The sequence below is a fragment of the Neolamprologus brichardi genome, chromosome 5, assembly GCF_056152115.1.
Source record: "Neolamprologus brichardi isolate AB-2024 chromosome 5, ASM5615211v1, whole genome shotgun sequence".
NCBI lineage: Eukaryota > Metazoa > Chordata > Actinopteri > Cichliformes > Cichlidae > Neolamprologus > Neolamprologus brichardi.
Window position 1 is genome coordinate 13,291,869 of NC_142108.1, and position 21,658 is coordinate 13,313,526.

Below are 21,658 nucleotides of genomic sequence, written 5' to 3' on the forward strand. Positions count from 1 at the left end.
CTGAAGATGACTAAGACATCAATAGCCACAAGCTAAAAGTCCCGCCCTGTAAATTCCGCATTTGTGAATCACAAACACATGAAATTAAAGGACAGGATCAAAGTATTTTGCCATAAAATTGATACGTTTAATATCTCATGGTTGCTAGGACTTGTAGGTTTCTGCTTTCATTTTCCCCACCAGAAGCAAACTTACTCTTAAGTTCGGTGTTTATGTCAATTTTTTTCCATGCCGGTTTATACAACTGTAAACCAGCTCGCAAACTGAGGTTCAACTTCATAAGAAGCTGTGAGGGGGATGCAGTATTTTGCTGGACATTTCAAAATCAAGAAAATAATCCAAAAAAGAGATCAATAAGGTACTTTCAGCTGCTCCCTTATTTCCCAAAGGGTTGCCAAAGGGGATGGATCCACATGTTTGATTTGGCATGGATTTTATGCCAGAGGAACTTCCTAATACAACCCTCATATTTATCCAGCCTTGGGACTACTTGGGACTTTATGTGAGCACTAGGAGCTTCTGAACCCCTGAGGTTCGAATGGATTGGGAATCTTGGTGAATGTGTTGACTACACTACAGAGCCACTAATCCACTAGATTAAAATATTCAAATATCTGTTACAAAGTGAAAATGAAATATGTAAAACTAAATACATAAAAATGTAATTGAATACTTAAAATTAAGAATTACCAGGGTCCCGGACACTCTTAGGTACACTCCCAATAGGGCTTAAAAATCTGGCATTATCCACCAATTGCTCTTAAATCTGAAGAAGCTTCTCAGATGAGAAGTTTCAAGAAACTAAAATTATATATATATATCTATCTATCTATATCTTACTATCTATCTATCTATCTATCTATCTATCTATCTATATATATATATATATATATATATATATATATATATATATATATATATATATATATATATATATATATAATCAAAATAATAAGTGAAAGATTTTATTAATATTCTACACACCTGCTACAGTCTACTACTACTACTGTCACAGTTTGAGGACCACTTGTATCTGTAGGGGAATGTTTAGCAGGGTACCCAACCTAACCATTTCAACCTACTCCGGAAGGTTCAGTCCATACGTGCGTTACGCAACGTCCAGCTTTCTGGGATTTCCTTATCTGGATGATGAACAATGCATCCAGATTATTTCAACCTATTACTTTTTTCCTCAAGTCGGTGAATGCAGTCCTAATGGTAACAACATCGTTTTGTATGCTCTAAAACCAATACTTCCGCATCAGAGTTCGTTCCTAGGAGCAAAAATAATTACCTACCTGGTCAAATAAAACAAAACCAGCCATTTATAAAATAAAACATATATTGTATTTTATTTTATTTTTAAAGTATTGTCGAGTCGGTCACGCTACTTCTTTTCTTATCATATGCAAAGAGAGTTGGATGTAGACGTAAAAAACGCAAACAGTAAAATCAAAAGGGGAAAAATAAAAAAAAACTACAAACGGCATCGCTGTCTCACGGTACTGCGCAGGTTAAATATTTCTCTTCGTATTCATCCTCACGTTTGATTGGTCGAGGAGGCGGGACTTCCGACAGCGCTGGCTTGGCATAAAGTGGTATAGTTCACCTCCTTAAAATTGGAAGAAAAGCCGAAGAACGACGCGTTACAAGTTATAAAACAGTAAGGAATCATTATAAGACAGGAGGACTTTGAATAGTGTGGGTATAAACTCTATTGTATCCATGTTTACGTCTTATAACAAGCCACAAAGCGAGATAATGTTGTGGCGCTGAAGCAGCTAGCCGGCCAACAGAGTCCTGTCTGTAGTTTGGGAAATGCAGTGTCGTGTTTGGGGAAGGCTCGTAAATTAGTAAATCGTAGTGGTTAAAAGGCAGGAAACAAAGTGATAGTACGACCTTACGGCTTTCATATTTATTTTCTTTGGCAAAACAAAAACAAAAAAAACGCACGCATATATATTATATGCATGATAGTGACACGTATTTTACAAAGGTTTCAGTAGTGTATGGCAGCATTTTCAGACTTTTTCAACTCTGCGCATGTCTGTATAATGATCCACCTTTGACTCAGTGAAAAGAAAATATCCACATCACCGTTCACGACAAATATACCTCTGTAGTAAAGGGTGAATTTGAATTTCAAAAAAGAAAAATATAACTTTGTGTGTAATGTCACGTGAGTCGGCACGGCTTTGATTATAGACTTGAGAATATTACTTTCTTATAATATTCTTATAATATTCTTATAATATTAGAAAGTAGTATCACCGAGGTAGACCTGAGACATCAGCCGATTGGGTAACTAACAGGTGAAGTGCAAATCTATTTGTCATTTATAATACAAAACTTTCTGTTTCAAGATCCTGCTTTTTAAGCTTTTCAGTTTCAGTTTTTTGTCTTGTTTGATAGTAATCTGAATATTATAAGAATAAAGTATAGTTTAGGAAAAAATATGTGTACTCGCATCCTTTTACTAGTAAGTGATTTGCCTTTATATTATCAGCACGTAATAAAGAAAAGAGAGCAAGAGACAAAGTGAATCTTGAGATGAGACAGTCTATTCTTGAGTCAGCCCCAGTTTGGTTAGCGTGTCGGTCGCCCACTGGAAAAACCTGTCATGGGGCCAACACAATTGGGAGGGGGGGGGGCTCACGTTCGTGCCTGTTGGCAGGGTGAAGTCCCTGTCCAGGCCTTTGCTTGTCTTTGGAAAGTAGGATTAAATGTGAACGGAAAAACAGAGTCTCCTCACAGGAAGGGTTTGTCCTGAGGATCAAACCCAAGCCTTTTGCATTGTTTGGTTGCACAATATTGTGGTCAGAAATCATTACTGTTTTATTAAGGAGGCCCTGTGCTGCCCCTGAATTTCCCAAACTTATACTTTTGGTGACTGCATTTATATTTAATTTTTCCTCATAAACTCATGTCAGTTATATAGTAACTAAACCTCTGTGCCTTGTAGACGATAGAGTCAGCGTAAAAACACTTCTTGTTCATAATTTGGTGGAGTGGTCCACTTTTACAGTAACTTTTGGTGTTTTAAAACCAATTATTTTATCTCAGATGTGCTCTTTGTGTTCTAGATTGTGATGGTTTTCCGACATGGACGACATAAACCTTCATTATCGCTTTCTAAACTGGAGGAGGCGAATACGAGAAATTCGTGAGGTGCGAGCTGTGCGTTACCGGGAGAGACTCAAAAGGATGTTGAGAGATGGTGACGTACTCAGGTAAAAGCAATGCCACTTTGGGAGATGGAAGAGAACCTTTCTACTGATTTGGCATCCGATTTCACTTAAGTGCTGATTATTACGGATCTCTTTGTAGGTATCATGGGAATTCAGATGAAGTTGGCTGCTTTGTGGCGGCCAGGCCACTGTCGAAAAGAAACCGCTATTTTGAAGTAAGTGCACCATCTTATGCGTTTACTTAAAACACCATTGTGATCATTTTTGTACCCTCGCTGATGTTTGTGTTTTCACTTGTCTTGCCTATTCTGCAACACAATGTACATGTCCATAACCATGATATCTTGGATTGATTGCCACATTAAAGAACTGAAATTGGGACCAGCTATATGGTTTTAATGGCCACAGTTGGGAACCATTCTTGGGTGTATTCACATCAGGCATCATTACATGGATTTCCCCTCTCGTCTGCTGTCATACACTCACACTACACCTAAAGAAACGGGTGTGTGTACGCTTCAATTTGTCTCAGAAACTTGCTCTCTCTCTCTCTCTCTAATTGACTTTTGAAAGTGGTCACACACTGTCCTCTCACCTTACCTGTACATCTGTTAATTAGAAATTAAAAAGCTCTTTGTATTAAAACTATTATTCTCATGCTCATACACTAATTTCCTGCCAACTGAACTGTACCTGTGCCCAGTTTTTCTCACACTCACACTGGCCAAACACACTGATCTTAGGGGGGTTAAACATGCTCAGGCACAGTGTGGATTGCCTGCTGTGAGTTCACTCTTACTGCTGTGAGTTCACTCTTACTGTTGATTAGTTGATGATGTAATGTTGGAAAGTCCAACAAGTTTTCTGCCACCCTCTTAATTTCTGAGCTGGACTGTTTTCACTGTTTGTTTTTTTTAAATCGAAGACTTCTGTAGACTTTCTCTAGTGTAGGCTTCTCTTAGTTATGACCTCTGTGAATGGAGGTTTTCACATTTCACAAAACCCAATTGGGTATTGAACAAAAAATGTTTTAAATGTATTTTTACTGCGCTGTCGTTGTAGTTCAGCGTTAATAAAAAAGCCGTGTTCCCGTTTCCACATGACAGTGCGGTTTTAGAAGACTTGAATATATTATGTGTTCATTCTGCAGTATGCAGTTTAATTGACGTGGAAGTCAATTTCAAGTAATGAAAGTGATTGTGCACAGAAGAACTTCTTTTGTGTGGTGTTATCGAAGAGAAACGGTGGTCCCGTCTGAGCCTGAAAGTAACTGAATCTAATCATCAGGCACTTGTAAAATATTCAGCAGTATATTTAAAACTCTCATTTTTTCAAATATGTAAAAAAAAAATTACAATTTTGTTTTCCTCTTCCATGCTTTGCACCTGTTGTTGGACTGTTAGCACCAGAGGGAGTTTATAGCCAGCAAGGCATTCTGTCACTCACTACATAGTAACATACAGTGTTTCTGGGAATGCAAGAAGTTATCAGCACATTTTATAAACTGCTCATTTATACACTGAGCCTACACCTACACAATTGTGTAATTGCGCACATTAAACAAAGAGTAGCTAGAAGAAATAAAACCTTGTTATTGTCATAGGATTTTGTTAAGCATTACTTACATATGAGGTTGCCTATGATTGTAAAATGATAGATTTATTGTAAATAGTGTAGTCACGTGGCTTGGTGCTTTACCAGGTCTCGACTCTCTCAAGTGTTAATGCTACAAGATGACACTAAAAGCTCAAAGCACAATGATGCAGAGTTACAACAATGAGTCGTTTTTTAATATATATACATGAAAAGATTATGAGTTCACGAGTGACGCATGAACTGTTAAACAGAATAGACAGACTCCTAAAGGTTTGTTTTACACTCATAATAACACAATTATGTGTTATTATGAGTGTAAAGGTGAGGCTGTGTTTTACCCGTCGGTTAGGGTTAGATTCCTACCATCACCTATTGTCTGGGTTGTGACTGAAAGAATGAGGTTATGAATATTAGCAGCGGGAATGAGTTCCCTTTAAGGGTGGCTGGACTCTATAGAAACAGCGTGAGGAGCTTGGTTGTTAGTCACCATGAGTGGCTTGGAGTAGGATGTCTCTTAGGTGAGGTGTTTCGAGCACAACCTACTGGAAGGAGCCCACAGCGCAGTCTGAGGACTCGCTGGAGAGATTATATCTCTTTGCCTGCTTGGGAACTCCTATGGGTGTCCCTACCCGGATGAGCTGGAAGACGTGGCTGGGGAAAGGGAAATCTGGGCTTTTCTGTTTATAATGCTGCCCCCACAACCCAAACCCAGAAAATCGGCAGAAGATAGATAGACGATTGGATGGATGATCCATTTTGGTGGTTGCCAAAGGATCAAACATCCACAGTCACTGTGTGGTTGAAAAATACAAACATTAATTTCTTGTACATTTAATTTTTGAAACTGTGTAATAGGAAGTTCAGTCTTGGCACTCCCTCTTTATTTTGTGTGACACAAGAAGACTTGGCAGGTCCCCTTCATTTTTGAAGTCATGATGAGAGATGAATCATGAAACTTCATGGGAAAATGATGCCTTTGAGAAACGAAGATGTTTCAGCTTGCAGTGGTGATTTGTGGAATCACTTGGCAGGTTTTTCCTTTGTTTTGTTTTTTTACATTCTGTGCTGTTGAAGCCAAATTCTCAAAGTCATACCTGCATGTTTTTGAAACAACACTGTACATATTTCCAGTAGTTGTAATTTTCAGCCACAGCTCATTCAGTTTACCAGGTTTCACCTGAGGGTTCATTTTTTCTTTTGAACCTACATTTTTGAATCAAGGGAGGACCTTGAAAGATCCTGTGATTCAAAATATTTGTTCTTGAAGCTTCAGTACATGATAGCAATCACATTTAATCATAATTCATGCTACAAAGGAGAAAACTCACTTTATCTAAAGGTAGCTAGTGTCGTTTCATTTAATTAAAAAAGTGATTTTTTAAAATTATTTTGAGTATTCTAGAAAAATATTTGCAAAATCAAACTTCACATTTCTAGCAAATGATTGTCAATTTTGGCAGCTAATGAGGGAAGATATAGCTAAAGTTAGCTAACTACGTAGGCTAGTATTTGCCATCTTCAGCATGCAGTTTTTTAAGGATATGTTTGTGTATTCGAAGTCTACAAAATACCTCTTTCTTTGTAGGGCTGCCAGATTTTACTGTCAACATCAATAGATTCTGATTCTGATCGCTTACTTGAAAACTTCTTTAATCAGCACCAGCAAAAGTACCCAGTTGGGTCTCCATTATACTTGTTTTGTAATTAAAAAAAAGAAAAACAGATACTCAGTGTTTAAGTTTCAGTGGTAACTTTTGAGCTGTTGAGTCTGATGATTCAGTCACTTAATCCCTGACAAATCAGTTCATAGTTCAAATAGTCACAGCTCATTTCAAGTCATGCACCCTGTATTTATTTTACATTTTCTGGTAATCTACATACTGTACAACATAAAAATCCCAGGACATTGAATGTATCAGAATCTGCCATGTTCAAACTTGCCAACACATACACATCCTGCTTGCTCTGACGTAGAGTGAAAAAGTAACCAGCCCTCAAGACCGATACTTTCATGTGCTTCACCCTAGTGACTCACTGTATGGGAGTTACCTTGGAGGAGGAAGAATACAATTTGTGCAAATGGGCTTTTCAACTAATAAATGATTAAGTGGATGCTAATTGTTGGCCTGATTGCAGATTTTAGGGTTCAACCACATGTTTTCCAGTAGAACAAAAAAAGAAATAAATATTGCTTCTTACTCTCAGGAGATGAGTGCTGAGGTCATGGGAAAAACTTAAAAAGTTTCCTTTTCTCTTTGCCCTGGATTTGCCAGCAGTGCTCCAGTTGCATTGTGTCCTTTAAGGGTTCCCCGGGGATGATGACATATGGTCACTATTTAGTTATCATAACAGTGGTGCAGCCCAGCTCGTTACTTAAGAGTATTCACTTTGAGCCATCGTGTGGGGTTGTACAAAGATCTGGCATCAAGTTGGTTTGGAAACGTTATGAAGTGAAAAGATGAGGAGTGCAAGTCCAAAATAAAACATGTAACAACATGTAAAAAATCTGCAGTAGTGGCAAACAAACCTGCAGGACCCTAGCAGTTGGTTTTTCAGATCAGTTTGTGTGCTGTGATAAAATACTTAAAAACTCTTAACTAGTAGGTAAAACCACGTTGAATAAAATGTATTAATAACAACAGGATATACATGATCAGATATCCATCAGCATTTGTTTTTGTGCTGTTCTTTACTTTATGACTAAATAAGGACTCATAAAAGATGTTTATGTTGGCGCAAAAGTACTAACGTTCCATTAGAACCAGGTTCATATTGGTTCTAAATACAATATTATACATGTATTATACAATATATTATACAAATATGAACATGCTAAACATGCTAGTCATTAACATCTCTTTTAGTCATCAGCATTATAATACATTATGCAAGAATTAGCTTAAATCCTGGTTATTTGTGAACATGCACATACTATGCATCTTTTTCTTAGTGATTAAATTGGCCTTGTCCTCCAACTGCCACCATAAGACAAGATATGCATATGCATCCTTAACCTCACTGCTTGGTCTCATACTGCAGCTCTTCTAAACACTGTCTCACTTTTTTTATAAAAGCATCTTTACATTTCAAAGTATAATAACTTTGTTTCTATCGCACATTTGAAAATGGAATTGAAAATTCAAAAGGCAAAAAAAAGACAAAACTAAAAAATATAAGTCACATTTAAGATAAAGTTTAAAGATAAGGACATAGGACACAAAAATGCAAAGCTCAACAAGTTAATATGAAATATAGTACAAGATGAGTAATGATAATAATTCTCAATTAAAAAAAAAGATCATTGTGTTGCAGGAAGCAGTTTAATAAAAGTCACTGATTCTGTTGCAGGTTGTTTCAAAGCTTTTGGATTTAGGAGCAGCTAGAAGGACCGCACACTTTCTTCTTAATGCCATTAAAAAGTGATTTTAATAGATGGTAAAAGTGCTTTTGGTCTTTTCAGGTGACTATAATCGAAACAGGAGTGAGGGGAATGATTGCCGTCGGTTTGGTGCCTCAGTTTTACAAACTGGATCATCAACCAGGCTGGCTACCAAATTCTGTGGCTTTCCATGCTGATGATGGCAAGTATGTGACAATTATTTTCTTTACAGTTACATTCATGATATGGATATGCTCCACATTAAAGCACTTTTAGCAGTGTGTGCTCATGTGTCAGTCATGATTGAGGAACCAGAAACATAGCACTTTCGTTTGAATACTTTTGGGAACAGCCTGAAGGAGCAGAATAAAATGCTTTCAGCAATTGGACGAAGAATAGTCAATCTGCACATCAGGATTTATTGAGCAGGTGTGGTTATCTACTTTGTGAAGGTTTCCTGTATGTTCCCTTCAAAAGAATGAAGTGCGAAGTGATGAAAACTTAACAAGGGCACGCAGACCTGGAACTGAAAGCCGTCAGCTGTACACAAGCATGTTTTAATTTTTTTGGATCATTAGTTTTCAGTTTTATATCGTGTGTTTTTGTTTGAGCTTTGACAGTAAATGATTGGAAAGAGAAAGAGAGCGAGACATAGATTATGACACAACTTCTTACTTTTACAGTTGCACATAATGCAGTACCTTAGATCAATGACTTAAGGCGTTTTCATCTGATTTTTATTTTTTTTGTAAAGATTGAAACAGTGACTGTAGCGAGGTAAATGGCCTCTCCTTTTTGTCTCTCTGCAGGCTGTATAATGGCAACACTGTAGGACAGCAGTTTGGTCCAAAATGCTGCAGAGGTGACAGAATCGGTTGTGGAATATCACTAGATGGTGAAGATGGACAGTTAACAGTGTTTTTCACCAAGAATGGTCACGAAGTAAGAAGTGCACCCCATAAGTGCCTTTGTATCACTTTACACAGATTTCATATATTCTCGCTGCTAATCTCTTAAAAACTGTCTGATTGTGTGCTCAGGTTGGCAATGTGGAGATCCCAGCATCTCCTGATGGTCTCTACCCTGCAGTGGGGATGCACTCTTTAGGTGAAGAAGTGCTGCTGGACCTGAATGCTGAATGGGGAATGGAGGAGGATGATGGACAGATGATAGTTGACAGTCACGAAGAGGACTGGGCTCGTCTCCATGATGTCAAGGTCACTGGCACGGTAAGTCCTTTGGAACAGGTTGGCCTTGAGGATGTGATGCTAAATTGCCTAACATGAGCCACTTCACTGAGCAACAAAGCAGCGTAGATAATGAAAAATATCAGGTGGTGTGGAATAGAAAATGAACAGAGCTTCATATGTCTCTTGAGGATAGCAGCTTGGAGTTATATTGGCAGCTAATGGCATAATACACTAAAAATTTCTAGCAGACTGTCAGAGCTGTATTGTAAATAATGTAGGAAAAAGAAAGTGTAGATCAAACATACAGTGTTGTCTGGTTCTGCTGAACTGGATGTGGTAATCTTTTCAAACCGTCCATTGTGTTATTGCTAAATCAGGAGAAGAATCATGACTCTAACCCTAACTAACCCTTGCAAGATCCAGCATGCTCAGACACCATCTGAGTCTTTTTTAAAGTGATTTAAAGTAAGAGAATCAATTGAAAAATACAACATAATTTTATGTGGTGTAAGCCTTTATCTAAGTATTAATTATTATGAATAGAGGCAAACAGGATAATACATAACTTTATAGCAGTACAGAAACTGTTTGTAACTATTGTGATGGCTCAGTGGTTACCAAATAGTCGCCTGGGCTTGTGCTGGTTTTCTCTAGGATCTCTGGTTTCTTCTGTCATCACAAAACAAGTTAATGCTCTTAACCCAGGACACTTTCACAAAACAGATTCTAAATCAAAAGACTTTCACTTTGTGGTTAAATACTGGCTCTAAACCTTTAAGAAGCTGTAGCAACTGGTGACAAATACTATACGTTTATGCCCATGTGGCTGGGTACAGCTAAACTATACTGTGCTATAAACCATGTATTCAGTGTTTGTATATTCCTTTAAAAGGGGGCTTTGAATTAAAGAGTTAACATAAGAAATGTGCTCACATGTATAATATCATTGATGGAATTAGTGCATCATCACCCACATTACAACCAAAACGTTGGTGTTGTGACAGAAATTGTGACTGCAATATTCAAGATTGTAAAGACAAGAAGTACTAAAGTGAAACAAAGCAATAGAAAAATAACCAACATTTTCTCCGAGGTGTTCAATGACAACTCTAGCTTTCTACATTTGGGTCCCCCCCCCCTCCGACTGCTTGGCTGCAATGTTTTTGTTTGACTCAGCAGTTGATACACACAAAAACTGCACTCTTAGAGTAACCTCCATGCCACCCGCACATTTGTTTATCCGTTATTTCTAAAAACATGGCCCTCTCCTGTGTAAGTGCAGGGCCTGCAAGCTGCAGCATGAACAGCCAGCCTGACCTTCAGGAACACAAGTTAAGGATAGCACTAGGATGCCAAAAGCACAACAAGTTTTAACTTAAAAGTTCTTTTTTTTAATTTATTTAACCAGACAGGTCTTTAAGAAAGAAAATGTTATGGTCCTTTGCCAAAAGGCTAAGCCTCTTGAGGATTTCACACACAGCATTGCAAGGATTCATCTTTTTGATTATGCATCCTAGCTCTATAGCAAAGTCTGACTATAATATATGTTTGTGAACTTCTCTTACACAATCAATAGTTGAGCAACCAGAATCAGCACACAGGCACAGCTGAGGTCCCTAAAGATTCTTATCTATATCAGATGTTATCAAAGAGCCTAGCAACCACCTGTCAGTGTGATAAAGTGACCCATTTTTAGCATTTATGTACTTACAACACTCTCTAAAAGCATCATATCATTTTTATTTAGTGACAGTAATTTCTCATTTTAGCCACAAAAATCAAAATATGAACAATATCTTGCGATGTCTTCATGTTGCTTAGCAAACACCTAAATGGGTTAACATGGGCATGCATTAGTGAGACTAACTATAAAAGACTGAGATGATCAACCTTTATCTTAAATTAAAGCCATTCTATGTGAATCTCCATATACAGATGGGCAGTGAGTAGGCAGACATCCGCTGTGACACATGTCTGTCTGCTGCTGGGTCTTGCTTTTGCTTTACTGCAGTAGGTATGGAGTTGTTGGTATTATGTGTCACGTTAGTATCATTCTGTTACTCACTTTATTTTGTTGCTACTGACAACAGCAACAGTGGATCATTGCCAGTGGTATCAGTAAGAACGCCGCAGGACTTTTAAGATTGCATTCAATCAGAACTAATTCCTCAGATGTTTGGGTTTCTTTATCTACTTAAATTTTCGTTTTTTCACAACAATATTATATCATCGAGTTCAATATTGTCATGAGTTGAAATCGGCACAAGTATTTATAGGTTACTGAATGATTAACTAGCAGCTGTAATCCAAATGATAGCTGTGAGGAAAATAAAAATAAGAAATAAAAATTCAACTTGTCCAGAAATTAATCAGGAGTAAATACTGATTTAACAAATAATAAATTAGATAAGATTTAAAAATGCAAAATGGCATCATGATAAAATTTAATCCCACTTGTTCGTTGTGACAAAAAAAAATAGGAGTTCACTGGGTAACTGTTTTATTTTTAATGAGCTTTTAGGCAGAGAACTTCTGGCTTTTTTAACTGATGAAGGTATCTTCAGATGGTCATATTATATGCACATGTCCTCATCTGCTCTGATGACATTTTAATGGGTCCTGTGGAGAGAGAATGAAATTAGTAGGGCTGAGTTTCTTGGCTGCATGTATGAAACAGGGCAGCCCCTGTTTCGTACCCAGACAGTTAAATGCATAGATGACAAATTAATTTCTGTCATAGAAAGAAAGATACGCACAGCACTGCAGCCTGGGTTTTACCAGCGACAACCGAAGCGTTAAGTTTTCAGCTCATCCATCAGCCAGCTCTGAATACCCTTTGGGAATTTGGGAATTTCCAAGATAAAATAAGTGGTAGTGTTTCATATCCAAAAGGTCAAAGGTCTTAGATATGGATATGAAGTTTAGCTTGACTGGTTGGTGTAACACTGGTTTCTTCTTGCATTAATGTTAGATGGAAACATGCTCTCTCTTTAGCGAATGTTTATAGCAAACTGAAACAGAAGCTGTAATCAAGCTGGTGCAGAATCAGACATGCTTGCACTAGCAGTCAAATATAATGTAGTGGTTATAATCATTCGGATAAACTTTCTTTCTCCAGTTTTGTCTTTTAAGCTGTCAGAGTGACACATGCAATTTGACTGACCACCCACTTGACTAAAGCAACGCTGTTTAAATTCAACTTTTGGAGAAACTATTTTGGAAAGTCTCAGTAATCTCTGTAGGCTTCTAAAGCTTTTGCAATAAATTCTGAAAGTAGTCATTCATGTAAAGGTAGGTTTTGGACAGTAACACGTTTTTGTTTTGTAATGTGGATCTTTGTAACAAACAACTGTTATAAACAAAACAACCAAGATGTCGTGAAGTGCAGATTTTCAGGTTTAATTCAAGGGGTTTAGCAAAAATGTGGCATTAACCATACCATTTTCTACATGGTCCCTCATTTACAGAGGCACAAAAGTAATTGGACTGATAAACCGTTTTGTGGCCGGGTGAAGTCTGTTCACTCAATATTCCAAATATATTACGCAGATGAATTTGCATTTTGTATCTGTTCTCTGAAATTCTCAATACAAGGTCCAGGGACATGGCAGCACAAGTGAGGGAGACCATTGATGGGTTGAAAATCCAAAATAGATGGTAGAGAAATGGGGAAAAAAACTTCAGGAGAGGCCAAAATCAACAGTACATTCTTAAAAAGAAGGAATGACCAGCTCAGCAACACCAGAAAGCCTGAAAGGCCACCAAAGACAACTAAAGTACATGATGACAGAATTATATCCATGTTTAAGAAAAACAACAACAACATCTAGCCAAGTGAAGAACACTTTCGAGGACGTAAGTCTACAGTCAGGAGACACTTTAATGTAAATAGAGAGGCTTTACAACAAGGTTACTCAGAGAACAAATAGGCCAGATTAGACTTTGCCAGAAAACATCTAAAAGAGGCTGCACAGATCTGGAAAAAAGTTTTTAGACAGATGAAACCAAGATTAGCTTGTACCAGAATTATGGCAACAAAAAAAAAATGTATGAAGAAGGAGAGAAACTACTCATGATCCAGAGGATATTGGTCTTATCTGTCATGTTGACATGCAGAGACGATGTTATGGCATGGCATGCATGGCTGCCAGTGTAACTGGACCACTAGTGTTTATTGATGATCTGACTGCTGATAGAAGTAAAAGGATCAATTCTGAAGGATACGGATAATGACCATACTGCAGAAGTAACCCAAAAGTTTCATAAGGCAAAGAAATGTATTAACTTAATGCAGAGACAACAAGCAGCAACTGGAGGCGGCTGCAGTTCAGGCCTGGCTGAGCATTTCAAGAAAGGAAACAGCATTTGGTCCACGGGTTCTAGACTTGTGGCAGTCCAAGACTGCAAAGAAGTTTCATCCTCGAAAAAAAAATCCTAGTATTCATAATTGTGTTGCTTTGATATGCTAAATTAATATTTATCATCTTAAAGTGAGGGACTGTGTATTAAAATGGCTGTTTCCCAAACAGCCATTCAACTTTTGTTGAATCAAATCTAAATGTCTGCACCAGAATTGTGCCTTTGTTTAAAAAACATATGGACCTCACTGTGTTTTTGAGATTAGCAGAACAGAAGTTACATTGGAAATCTGGCAGGACTTTAGTTACTCGATTCTGAGATAATGCCGTATGCTTAAACATAATCTAACTGCAGCACTAGGGAAGTTTGATAATGTAACTCGCCTCTAGTCAGCTGTAGCACCAAATCCTGAATGTGGTGAATTGACAGAAATTGTGTTTAGGTGCTTGGGGATTTATGTATAAGAGTGAAATACAACTTCATGTTTATTTTATCCTTTAAAATGACCTATAGACACATTTTTCATATTTAAAGGTATAAAGTACCTCGCTACCTAATCAGATTCATCTTGTACACTCTTGATACTGTTTTCAAAGCAACGTCTGCATGTAATATTATATAACTTCTCCTACTAGCTGTGCATGTTTAACATGTCTGATGGGTCATGTCTGCAGCTGCTGGAGTACGTAGGGAAAGGGAAGAGCATCGTGGATGTGGGCTTGGCTCAAGCCCGTCGGCCTCTAAACACACGCTTCCACTACTATGAGCTGGAGATCACAGATGCTGGAGAGAAGTGTTATATTGCACTGGGGCTGGCACGCAGGGTAAGAGGCTCCTCGTTACATCACGTCATCACGATAATGATCACGTCACTGACATTGATACAAGGGTTAATTTACTATACACTCACCGTGGTTATCTGTCAGTAAAGAAAACTTCTCTTTGTCCCTCTAACACCTCGTCATCGCTCTCCCTCATTTGCCCCACTGCTCTCACTGTTTCCAGTCTAAGTGATGGATGACTGAAAGAGGAAAAGCTAACAACAGAATAAATATTGTCTCATTTTACCGCTACATCTGGTTTTCCATAGAAGGTTGTTCCATATGCATGCTAACATGTTTACTGACTGCCCTCCTGAATAGGAAAGTTAGTCCTACTTCTTCTATATTTCCAAATAGTCAATCATTGTAGATTAGCAAAAAATTATTGCACAAGTTCCTCGGGCCTATCTATCTATCTATCTATCTATCTATCTATCTATCTATCTATCTATCTATCTATCTATCTATCTGTCTATCTGTCTATCTATCTATCTGTCTGTCTGTCTGTCTGTCTGTCTGTCTATCATTCTTTTATAGAAAATGATGTCCTGATGATGTGTTTTGCAACTAAGTTGGATCTGTTAAATATTTACACATCAGAGATAAAACAAACTGCCTCTGGCCTCATGTGAACTCTGTGCACATCCTGTTTAATGCAAATAAAACACTGTAATAATTGCTCAGGCTGCAGCGATTGCATCGTTTGAATGAGTGATATGAAATGAAGTTTGGCTCAGATGTCGTTGTTCTCCGCCAGCTCGCTCGTGCTCGCTGTTCTTAGTTATTGGACGCTAATTGATTGAGCGTCACTCTTCATAATCGCACCACTGCTTTGCCAGCTGGGATAGTGCTCTCAGCTTGGGAGGTAATGGATTGCTGTTGCAGACACCCTTGACGTTAAGCTCCCCCTCACCCCTCTGCTGTTAGTTACTGTGTGTGGGCACGCCGTGCCCTCGGGTCAGACGTCGTGGAGAATAGAGCTCTGTCATTGTGCTGATTGTTTTCCAGGAATTGTTTTTCTCAGTGTGTCTGCGGTTTTAGTGGAGCATTATAAATCCATCAAACGGTCATTCCTGAGGTTAAGTTCCATCCCCCGTCATCTCCTGCGAGATGCATCAGTCTGCTGATGCGAAGTATTACCTCTTGCTGCAAAAATCAAAACAAGGGTCTCTCTTTCTCTCTCTCTCTATCTCAAGGTAACAAATGCTTAAGTTACTAGTTGCTCAATCATTGCTTATGTTGGATAAAGGAACACTTGTTTATAGTGCATTCCTTTTGGTGTCACTGTCTGCTATTTACTTGCCTGTGGTATTGTTCCAGTCGTGTCTTCTTCACTACAACGTGCGATTTCTCTACCTGTCACTGTGCACACAAACACTCCAGTGCTCTGTGTACGTGCTTTGTGTGGATACTTTAACCACCTAAATTTAGGCTAAACATAGACCTATAAAATCAGCATTAGGCTGGTTTTACTTCAGGTAAAAGAATCCCTCACAGCTTTGAATAATTGTAAACAATACAAAGAGTTCTGCTGGGCATCTCTGAACAGCACCTTTAGGACGTCTATTATGTCTAAAAAAGTCATGATAAGCATCCCATCTTAGAGAAATAAATGTATAAAATAAAACAATCAGCTTAGCAGTAATTTATTCCATCATCAGCCACAGCTAATTTATTTTTTGATTTTCAGGACTATCCAAAAAACAGACATCCGGGTTGGAGCAGAGGGTCCATAGCTTATCATGCAGGTGAGAGTGCTCAGTCTGATCCTGATGGTGGATGATTAGGTGTCACTGTCTGTCTGTAACCATTTGAACTCCAATCAAGCCCACGTTTGACTCCCATTGTCACAATGGTACGATGGACTTTCTTTTTGTAGTGGACACAATCATTGTGTTGCCATCAGTGACACAGAAAATGGCACCAAACAAATGTTTCCAGCGATCTTAAAAAGGGCTTAATGGTTATTATTACTGATCATTGCTTTAGGTTGTATTAACGTAATGTTTCTGATTGATTCCTGAGTAGCTCTATTTTACTCCCAGCACTTGGGAAAAGATATAAACTTCAGAGTGATATTGTTTCAGTGTAATCGGTGCATGGTCTCCCTTATGTCTATGTCTGTTTCCTCTGACTGCTCTGATTTCCTCCCACAGTCTAAATCATGCAGATCAGGTCAAATGGAAACTCTAAATTGCTTGCTGGAGTGGCCGTGTGTTTATCCAGAATCACTTCTTTGGAAAATGAATGATGGATATTTCTTTACACTGTTCACTGTTACATGTTGGCAGATGAGAGATGTTGTTTTATATCTTGATATAATGCCGATCATTTGTTTCTTTATTATGTAATACTCTTGTTAATGTGGAATAAAGTTGTAATCAGATCCCTTGTTGTTTTTCATAGATGATGGGAAGTTGTTCCACGGCAGTGGGGTCGGGGACCCGTTTGGGCCGCGCTGCCTTGAAGGGGACATCATGGGCTGCGGCATCATGTTTCCGCGTGACTTCAGCATTGATGGCGGAGGTGAACGTGTTTATATTGTTCGCACGTTTTTCAAAGTGCCTTCACACGTGCAGCCTCTGACTTTCTTTCTTACTGGGTACTTTCAGATGACATCGACGACTGGGACTTCGATGGGGTTGCTAAGCCCTTTGAGGTTCACAATGATTTGTATGCAAACAATGAAGATGAGGATGAGGATGAGGGAGAAGATTTAGAGGGGAGGAAGGTCATGGTGAGATCCTTTCACAGTGTGGAAATTTGAATCATTTCTTTATGTTTTGATAGGAAAATGGGAAACAGGTGCAGCAGTTTATTAAAACAATAAAGCCATAAATTAATGTACAGTATATAAGGAAAAAACAGAATTTATACCATTTTGATGAGTTTGAAAGTCAGTATTTGGTATGATCCCCTTTTACTGCACTCTTAGACAGCTTTCTTATCATTCAGTAGTCTTCAGGAATACTTCTCCAGGCTTCTTCAAGGACATTCAAAGCTCTTCTTTGGATCTTGGCTGCCTTTTGATGAGCCCACACTGCTTCAGTAATGTCAAGGTCCAGGCTGTGGGGTGACTGATAGTGTTCCACTGTGTGTTTTTTCTGTCGGGTATGCTTTTACTGCATTGGCAGTGTGTTCGGGATCATTATCATGCTGAAAAATGATCTGGGTTCATCACTCCTTCAGACCTGTTGCCACCGATTTTCAGTCCAGTTCTTGTGTAATTTGGCATACCCCAGCCTTTTCCCTTCCTTAAGAATGGCTTCTTGACAGCAACCCTTCCACTGAGACTGTTTCTGTTGAGGTTTCAGTGAACAGTAGATGGATCAGTTGAAGGGTCAGATGCATCTCTCAGGTCCCGTGTCAGGTCTTTACTGGATTCCCCCCCCTATTTCTTAAGGATTTGACTTTCAGACACTGGTCATCTGCTGTAGATATTTTTTTAGACCTTTTTAATCCTCTACAATCTGCTCTTTTTTTTTTATAAAGTAAACACTACACACAGTGCATATGCCAAGTTTTCAGCTAATGGCACTTTGGGAACAACACTGTAGGTACAAAAATGCAAATATACAATTTTATGTCTGTTAGACTGTGTTATCTTTGGCATTTTTATGTAGATTCAACTAAAATGGGAGCAAAAATTGAGTTTTCTTGTGCAAAAAGATACCATTTGAAACTATTTATTTTCTAAATAAATAGTTATGTGTAGGCACAACCCTGGTTCATCCCTTGAGTTAGGTTCACTTTTTTATTGCTTGAACTCATCTGAAAATGGTGAGGTACAAGGACTAGAGTGAATAAGAGCAGAAAAAGCAGAAAAACTTTGAAAGACTCTGGAAAGCCTGGAAAGCACTTTAAGAAACTGCAGTAAAGTCTGGCTCATATGGAAGCAAAATATAAAGAAATAAGGGGTGGCTCAAAACTTTTGCACAGTACTGTATATGCCATCTTCCCAGCAGATAGTCTTAATATATTTTCTTTGTTGTTCAGGTGTTCTTCACCCGGAATGGAAAAGTGGTGGGCCGGAGGGAAGTGGCCTTACCTGTAGGAGGCTTCTATCCTACCATTGGCATGATGAGCACTGGGGAGAAGGTCAGAGTGGACCTGCACCCCCTCAGTGGATGAGCAGGGTGGAGGAAATGAGAGCTGAATGGTGAGATTAGAGCAAGGACAAGGGAATGAGCTTCTGTGCATTTTGGAGATCTGATGGTAAGAACCAACAAATTCCAGAATGTTCCCGGAAAAGTCATTCCAGTGTAGAAGCTGAGTGTGGCTCCCTCGTGCTGGAAGAATAAGTTAATATGCTGGCAAAAACTTTTATAAGAATTATGAGTTAATATTAAATATGTGCCTAAAAAATAGCTTTTTAAAATTTTATATTTTAAAAAATTGTTAAAATAATCTGAGATTTTTTAGGAATATGGAGTAATGCTGTAGCAATAATACATAAACATGTTAAAGTTAAAAAAGGGCATAAAATGTCAAAAAGAGGCTCAACAGAATAACAAATGTGAAAGTCCAGAAAGAGCATGAGCTAACAAATGGACCCTATTACTTATTAGCAATAATGCATGTCAGCAAATGGCACTCTCACAGCCTGCAGCCATCCTGAGCTTATCCTCACAGCTCTGCTGCTTCTTCCTACTTACAGTGAATTACTGACACTCAGTGGTGAGAGTTGCCGTTTAGAAAGAAAATCCTCAGAAAGTCTTCCAAAGAAACAGCTGTGCACTAAATGAACAGTGAGTTTACAGGAAAAACTAGCTGCTCCATTCCTTGTAGGTATGTGTGCTTGTTCTGACATGGAGTCATTACAGCTTATTTTGTGGAAACGGTTCAAGCCACATGCTTTGACGGTTATAAGATAATTAAATTTAATAGCAATTTGTTGAAATTACATCAAAACTGTTTAATGGCCTTTAATTGCTGTGTTTTTGAAAGCTGTTTAAATAAGCAGAAATGTTCTGTAACTCTGTTCTGTTTACCTTTTTTGAAAATCTGCTATGATTAAAATCGAAACCATGTGAGAGGAAGAAGCTCAAATAGATTTGGGTGACAGTATGAGGTTCATAGTCCTGTTTATTCACTTCCCTTGAATGCTTGAGTGCTTGGTGTCAAAGTGTAACTACATACATGTTCTTTACTTTTTTCCATCAACCAACCAAGAAAATCACAGATGTTTATATCAATGAAAAGAAATGCCAAACTCATTGGAGCCTCCTGATGTTTTCAGGGGGGAAAAAATTATGTAATCCTCATATTGAGTGTGTTTTCTATGGATCATCATTAAGTGTTTTAGAAATGCATATCAAATGTCTCCAAAGGAAAACTGAAGAGCAATTCTCAGTTATCAAACTCTGTCAGGGCAAGAATTAAGGCCTTATATTTGCCTAAAGTGAATTTCTCACTAGTTGGACTGTTGGCCTACAGAAATGAATGTGTAAAAAGAAGCCATACTGTAATACTACTTGATGCTCTCAGGTATATTTGAAAATCAAATTTGAAAATGATATGTTGTCTTTTTTTTCTGCAGTGATGTTATCTTGGGCTGTACTTTGAATTCAGCCAAACGTTTTCATGTTCACCCTTTTTGTTCTTGCGTCACATTATTTTCCACTATAATCTATTACAAAAGTCTTTTGTTAAGAAATGTCTGCATTTCCTCTGCCGATAGTTAAGTTGTAGCAGAAGACGGTGCATTTGTGTTACAGGTTGTGAGATGTTCATAAAAATATGGCAGTGGGTCTTCATTTGCTGATAACTCCACAAATTAAAGTGTTTTAATTTTATCTCCAGTTCTGTAAATTAAGTCTTTTTATCAGCAGCAGTTGCACCGTCAATCAGTGAAGTCGAAACACCTTACAATAGAATATTGATCACCTTTAGATATCAAACAAGTGCCTCCATGCCGGTGTTGGAATTGATTCGTGTAGATGGTTTTAGGCAGAAACTTCTTATGGATCTTGTGCATCCCAGATGTTTTTGTTTCTTTTTGGTCAGCAAATATTTAATTATGCTCCATTGCTGCTATTTGTGTGCTGACATAACGTTTAGCATACTGTCACATTAGCCTGTACTGTAAACCATTTTGGTGACCATGCCTAGCAGGAGCTGTTGCAACAGACCTATCCTGCCCTCACATCCCTTCTTATATATATGTTCTTCTTTCATATCGAATTCACTTTTTTTGTATTTTTTTGTCGTCTCTTAAAGCAATCAGATAAAAATGCCAAAAATGTTAATAAAATATTTAAAGTCATCACACTACTGACTACATTTCTCTTTCCTCTTCCCTTCAGGTTTAATTTTAATGAGCGTTCTGTGCTGGCTGCTAACTTTAAATCTTAAGACTAACTTCACTTTTTTTAATGCCAGCAAAAAAAAGTTGTGTTTCTTCTATGTAGATGAAATGTTTTTCTGGTTTAAATTTTTTTATTCAGCATTTTTTTAAATGGAGATCATATTAATAGGTTTTTCAGATAAGCACAACATTTATGGGATGATTAAGGTAAATATCTTTCTAAGCACCTACACTGGTTAGATAACAGCAAAGCTGTAAGATGACAGTAAACATTGGATGTTATTCATTCAGTATAAAGGGATAAAGTTCATATTTATCATAAATTAGAGCTTTTTCTTTGGCTCACTGTGAATCACAGATTGTCAGTTCTCAAATGGAAATCAATGACCTTGCCAGCATCAATAGCACTCATTTCAAGATAAATTAAGAACATGATGTATTCTGACTGGTCTGAAACTGAATAAAATTAAAGACCATGACACAACGGTCAGGTTGGCAACCTGCGGCTCTTTAGTCCTTTTAGTGCGGCTCCGTGTGGTTTGGGAAAAATTTTTTTTTTTTAATTAGCTGAAGTGTATTTTATTTATGTTAGTTCTTTTTTAACTTGTAGTTCTAAACTGGAAGATTACTGTGATATTGAAATATAAATATAAAATTATATTCTTGGTTTTTGATCGCTCAAAATAAGCGTCACACTTGCGGAAGCCGATATACCCGCCGAAACGCCGTGCATTTATCAAGACTTTCAACCCCAGGTAGGCTAATTATCGATCTTCGGATCCACATTATGTCAACAGCTGTTCTCCACCGTGAACTAC

The 21,658-nt window shown here is 37.9% G+C and overlaps 1 protein-coding gene across 2 annotated transcripts; it reads left to right on the forward strand.

Moving 5' to 3' along the window:
- Window positions 1–1,558: 1,558 nt before the first annotated feature.
- LOC102795621 (SPRY domain-containing protein 3-like) lies at window positions 1,559–20,803 on the forward strand. Of its 2 annotated transcripts, none has more exons than XM_006784318.3 (11): window positions 1,559–1,663; window positions 3,084–3,230; window positions 3,328–3,403; window positions 8,245–8,369; window positions 8,973–9,105; window positions 9,204–9,392; window positions 14,387–14,536; window positions 16,224–16,281; window positions 16,940–17,059; window positions 17,146–17,270; window positions 18,530–20,803. In XM_006784318.3, exons 2-11 carry the CDS (start codon window positions 3,103–3,105, stop codon window positions 18,662–18,664), a joined length of 1,239 nt encoding a protein of 412 aa, XP_006784381.1. In that variant the 5' UTR covers window positions 1,559–1,663; window positions 3,084–3,102; the 3' UTR covers window positions 18,665–20,803. The 2 variants fall into 2 exon arrangements, with proteins under 2 accessions (XP_006784381.1, XP_035761086.1); XM_035905193.2 differs by having other exon boundaries at window positions 1,565–1,701.
- The last annotated feature ends 855 nt before the right edge of the window (window positions 20,804–21,658 follow it).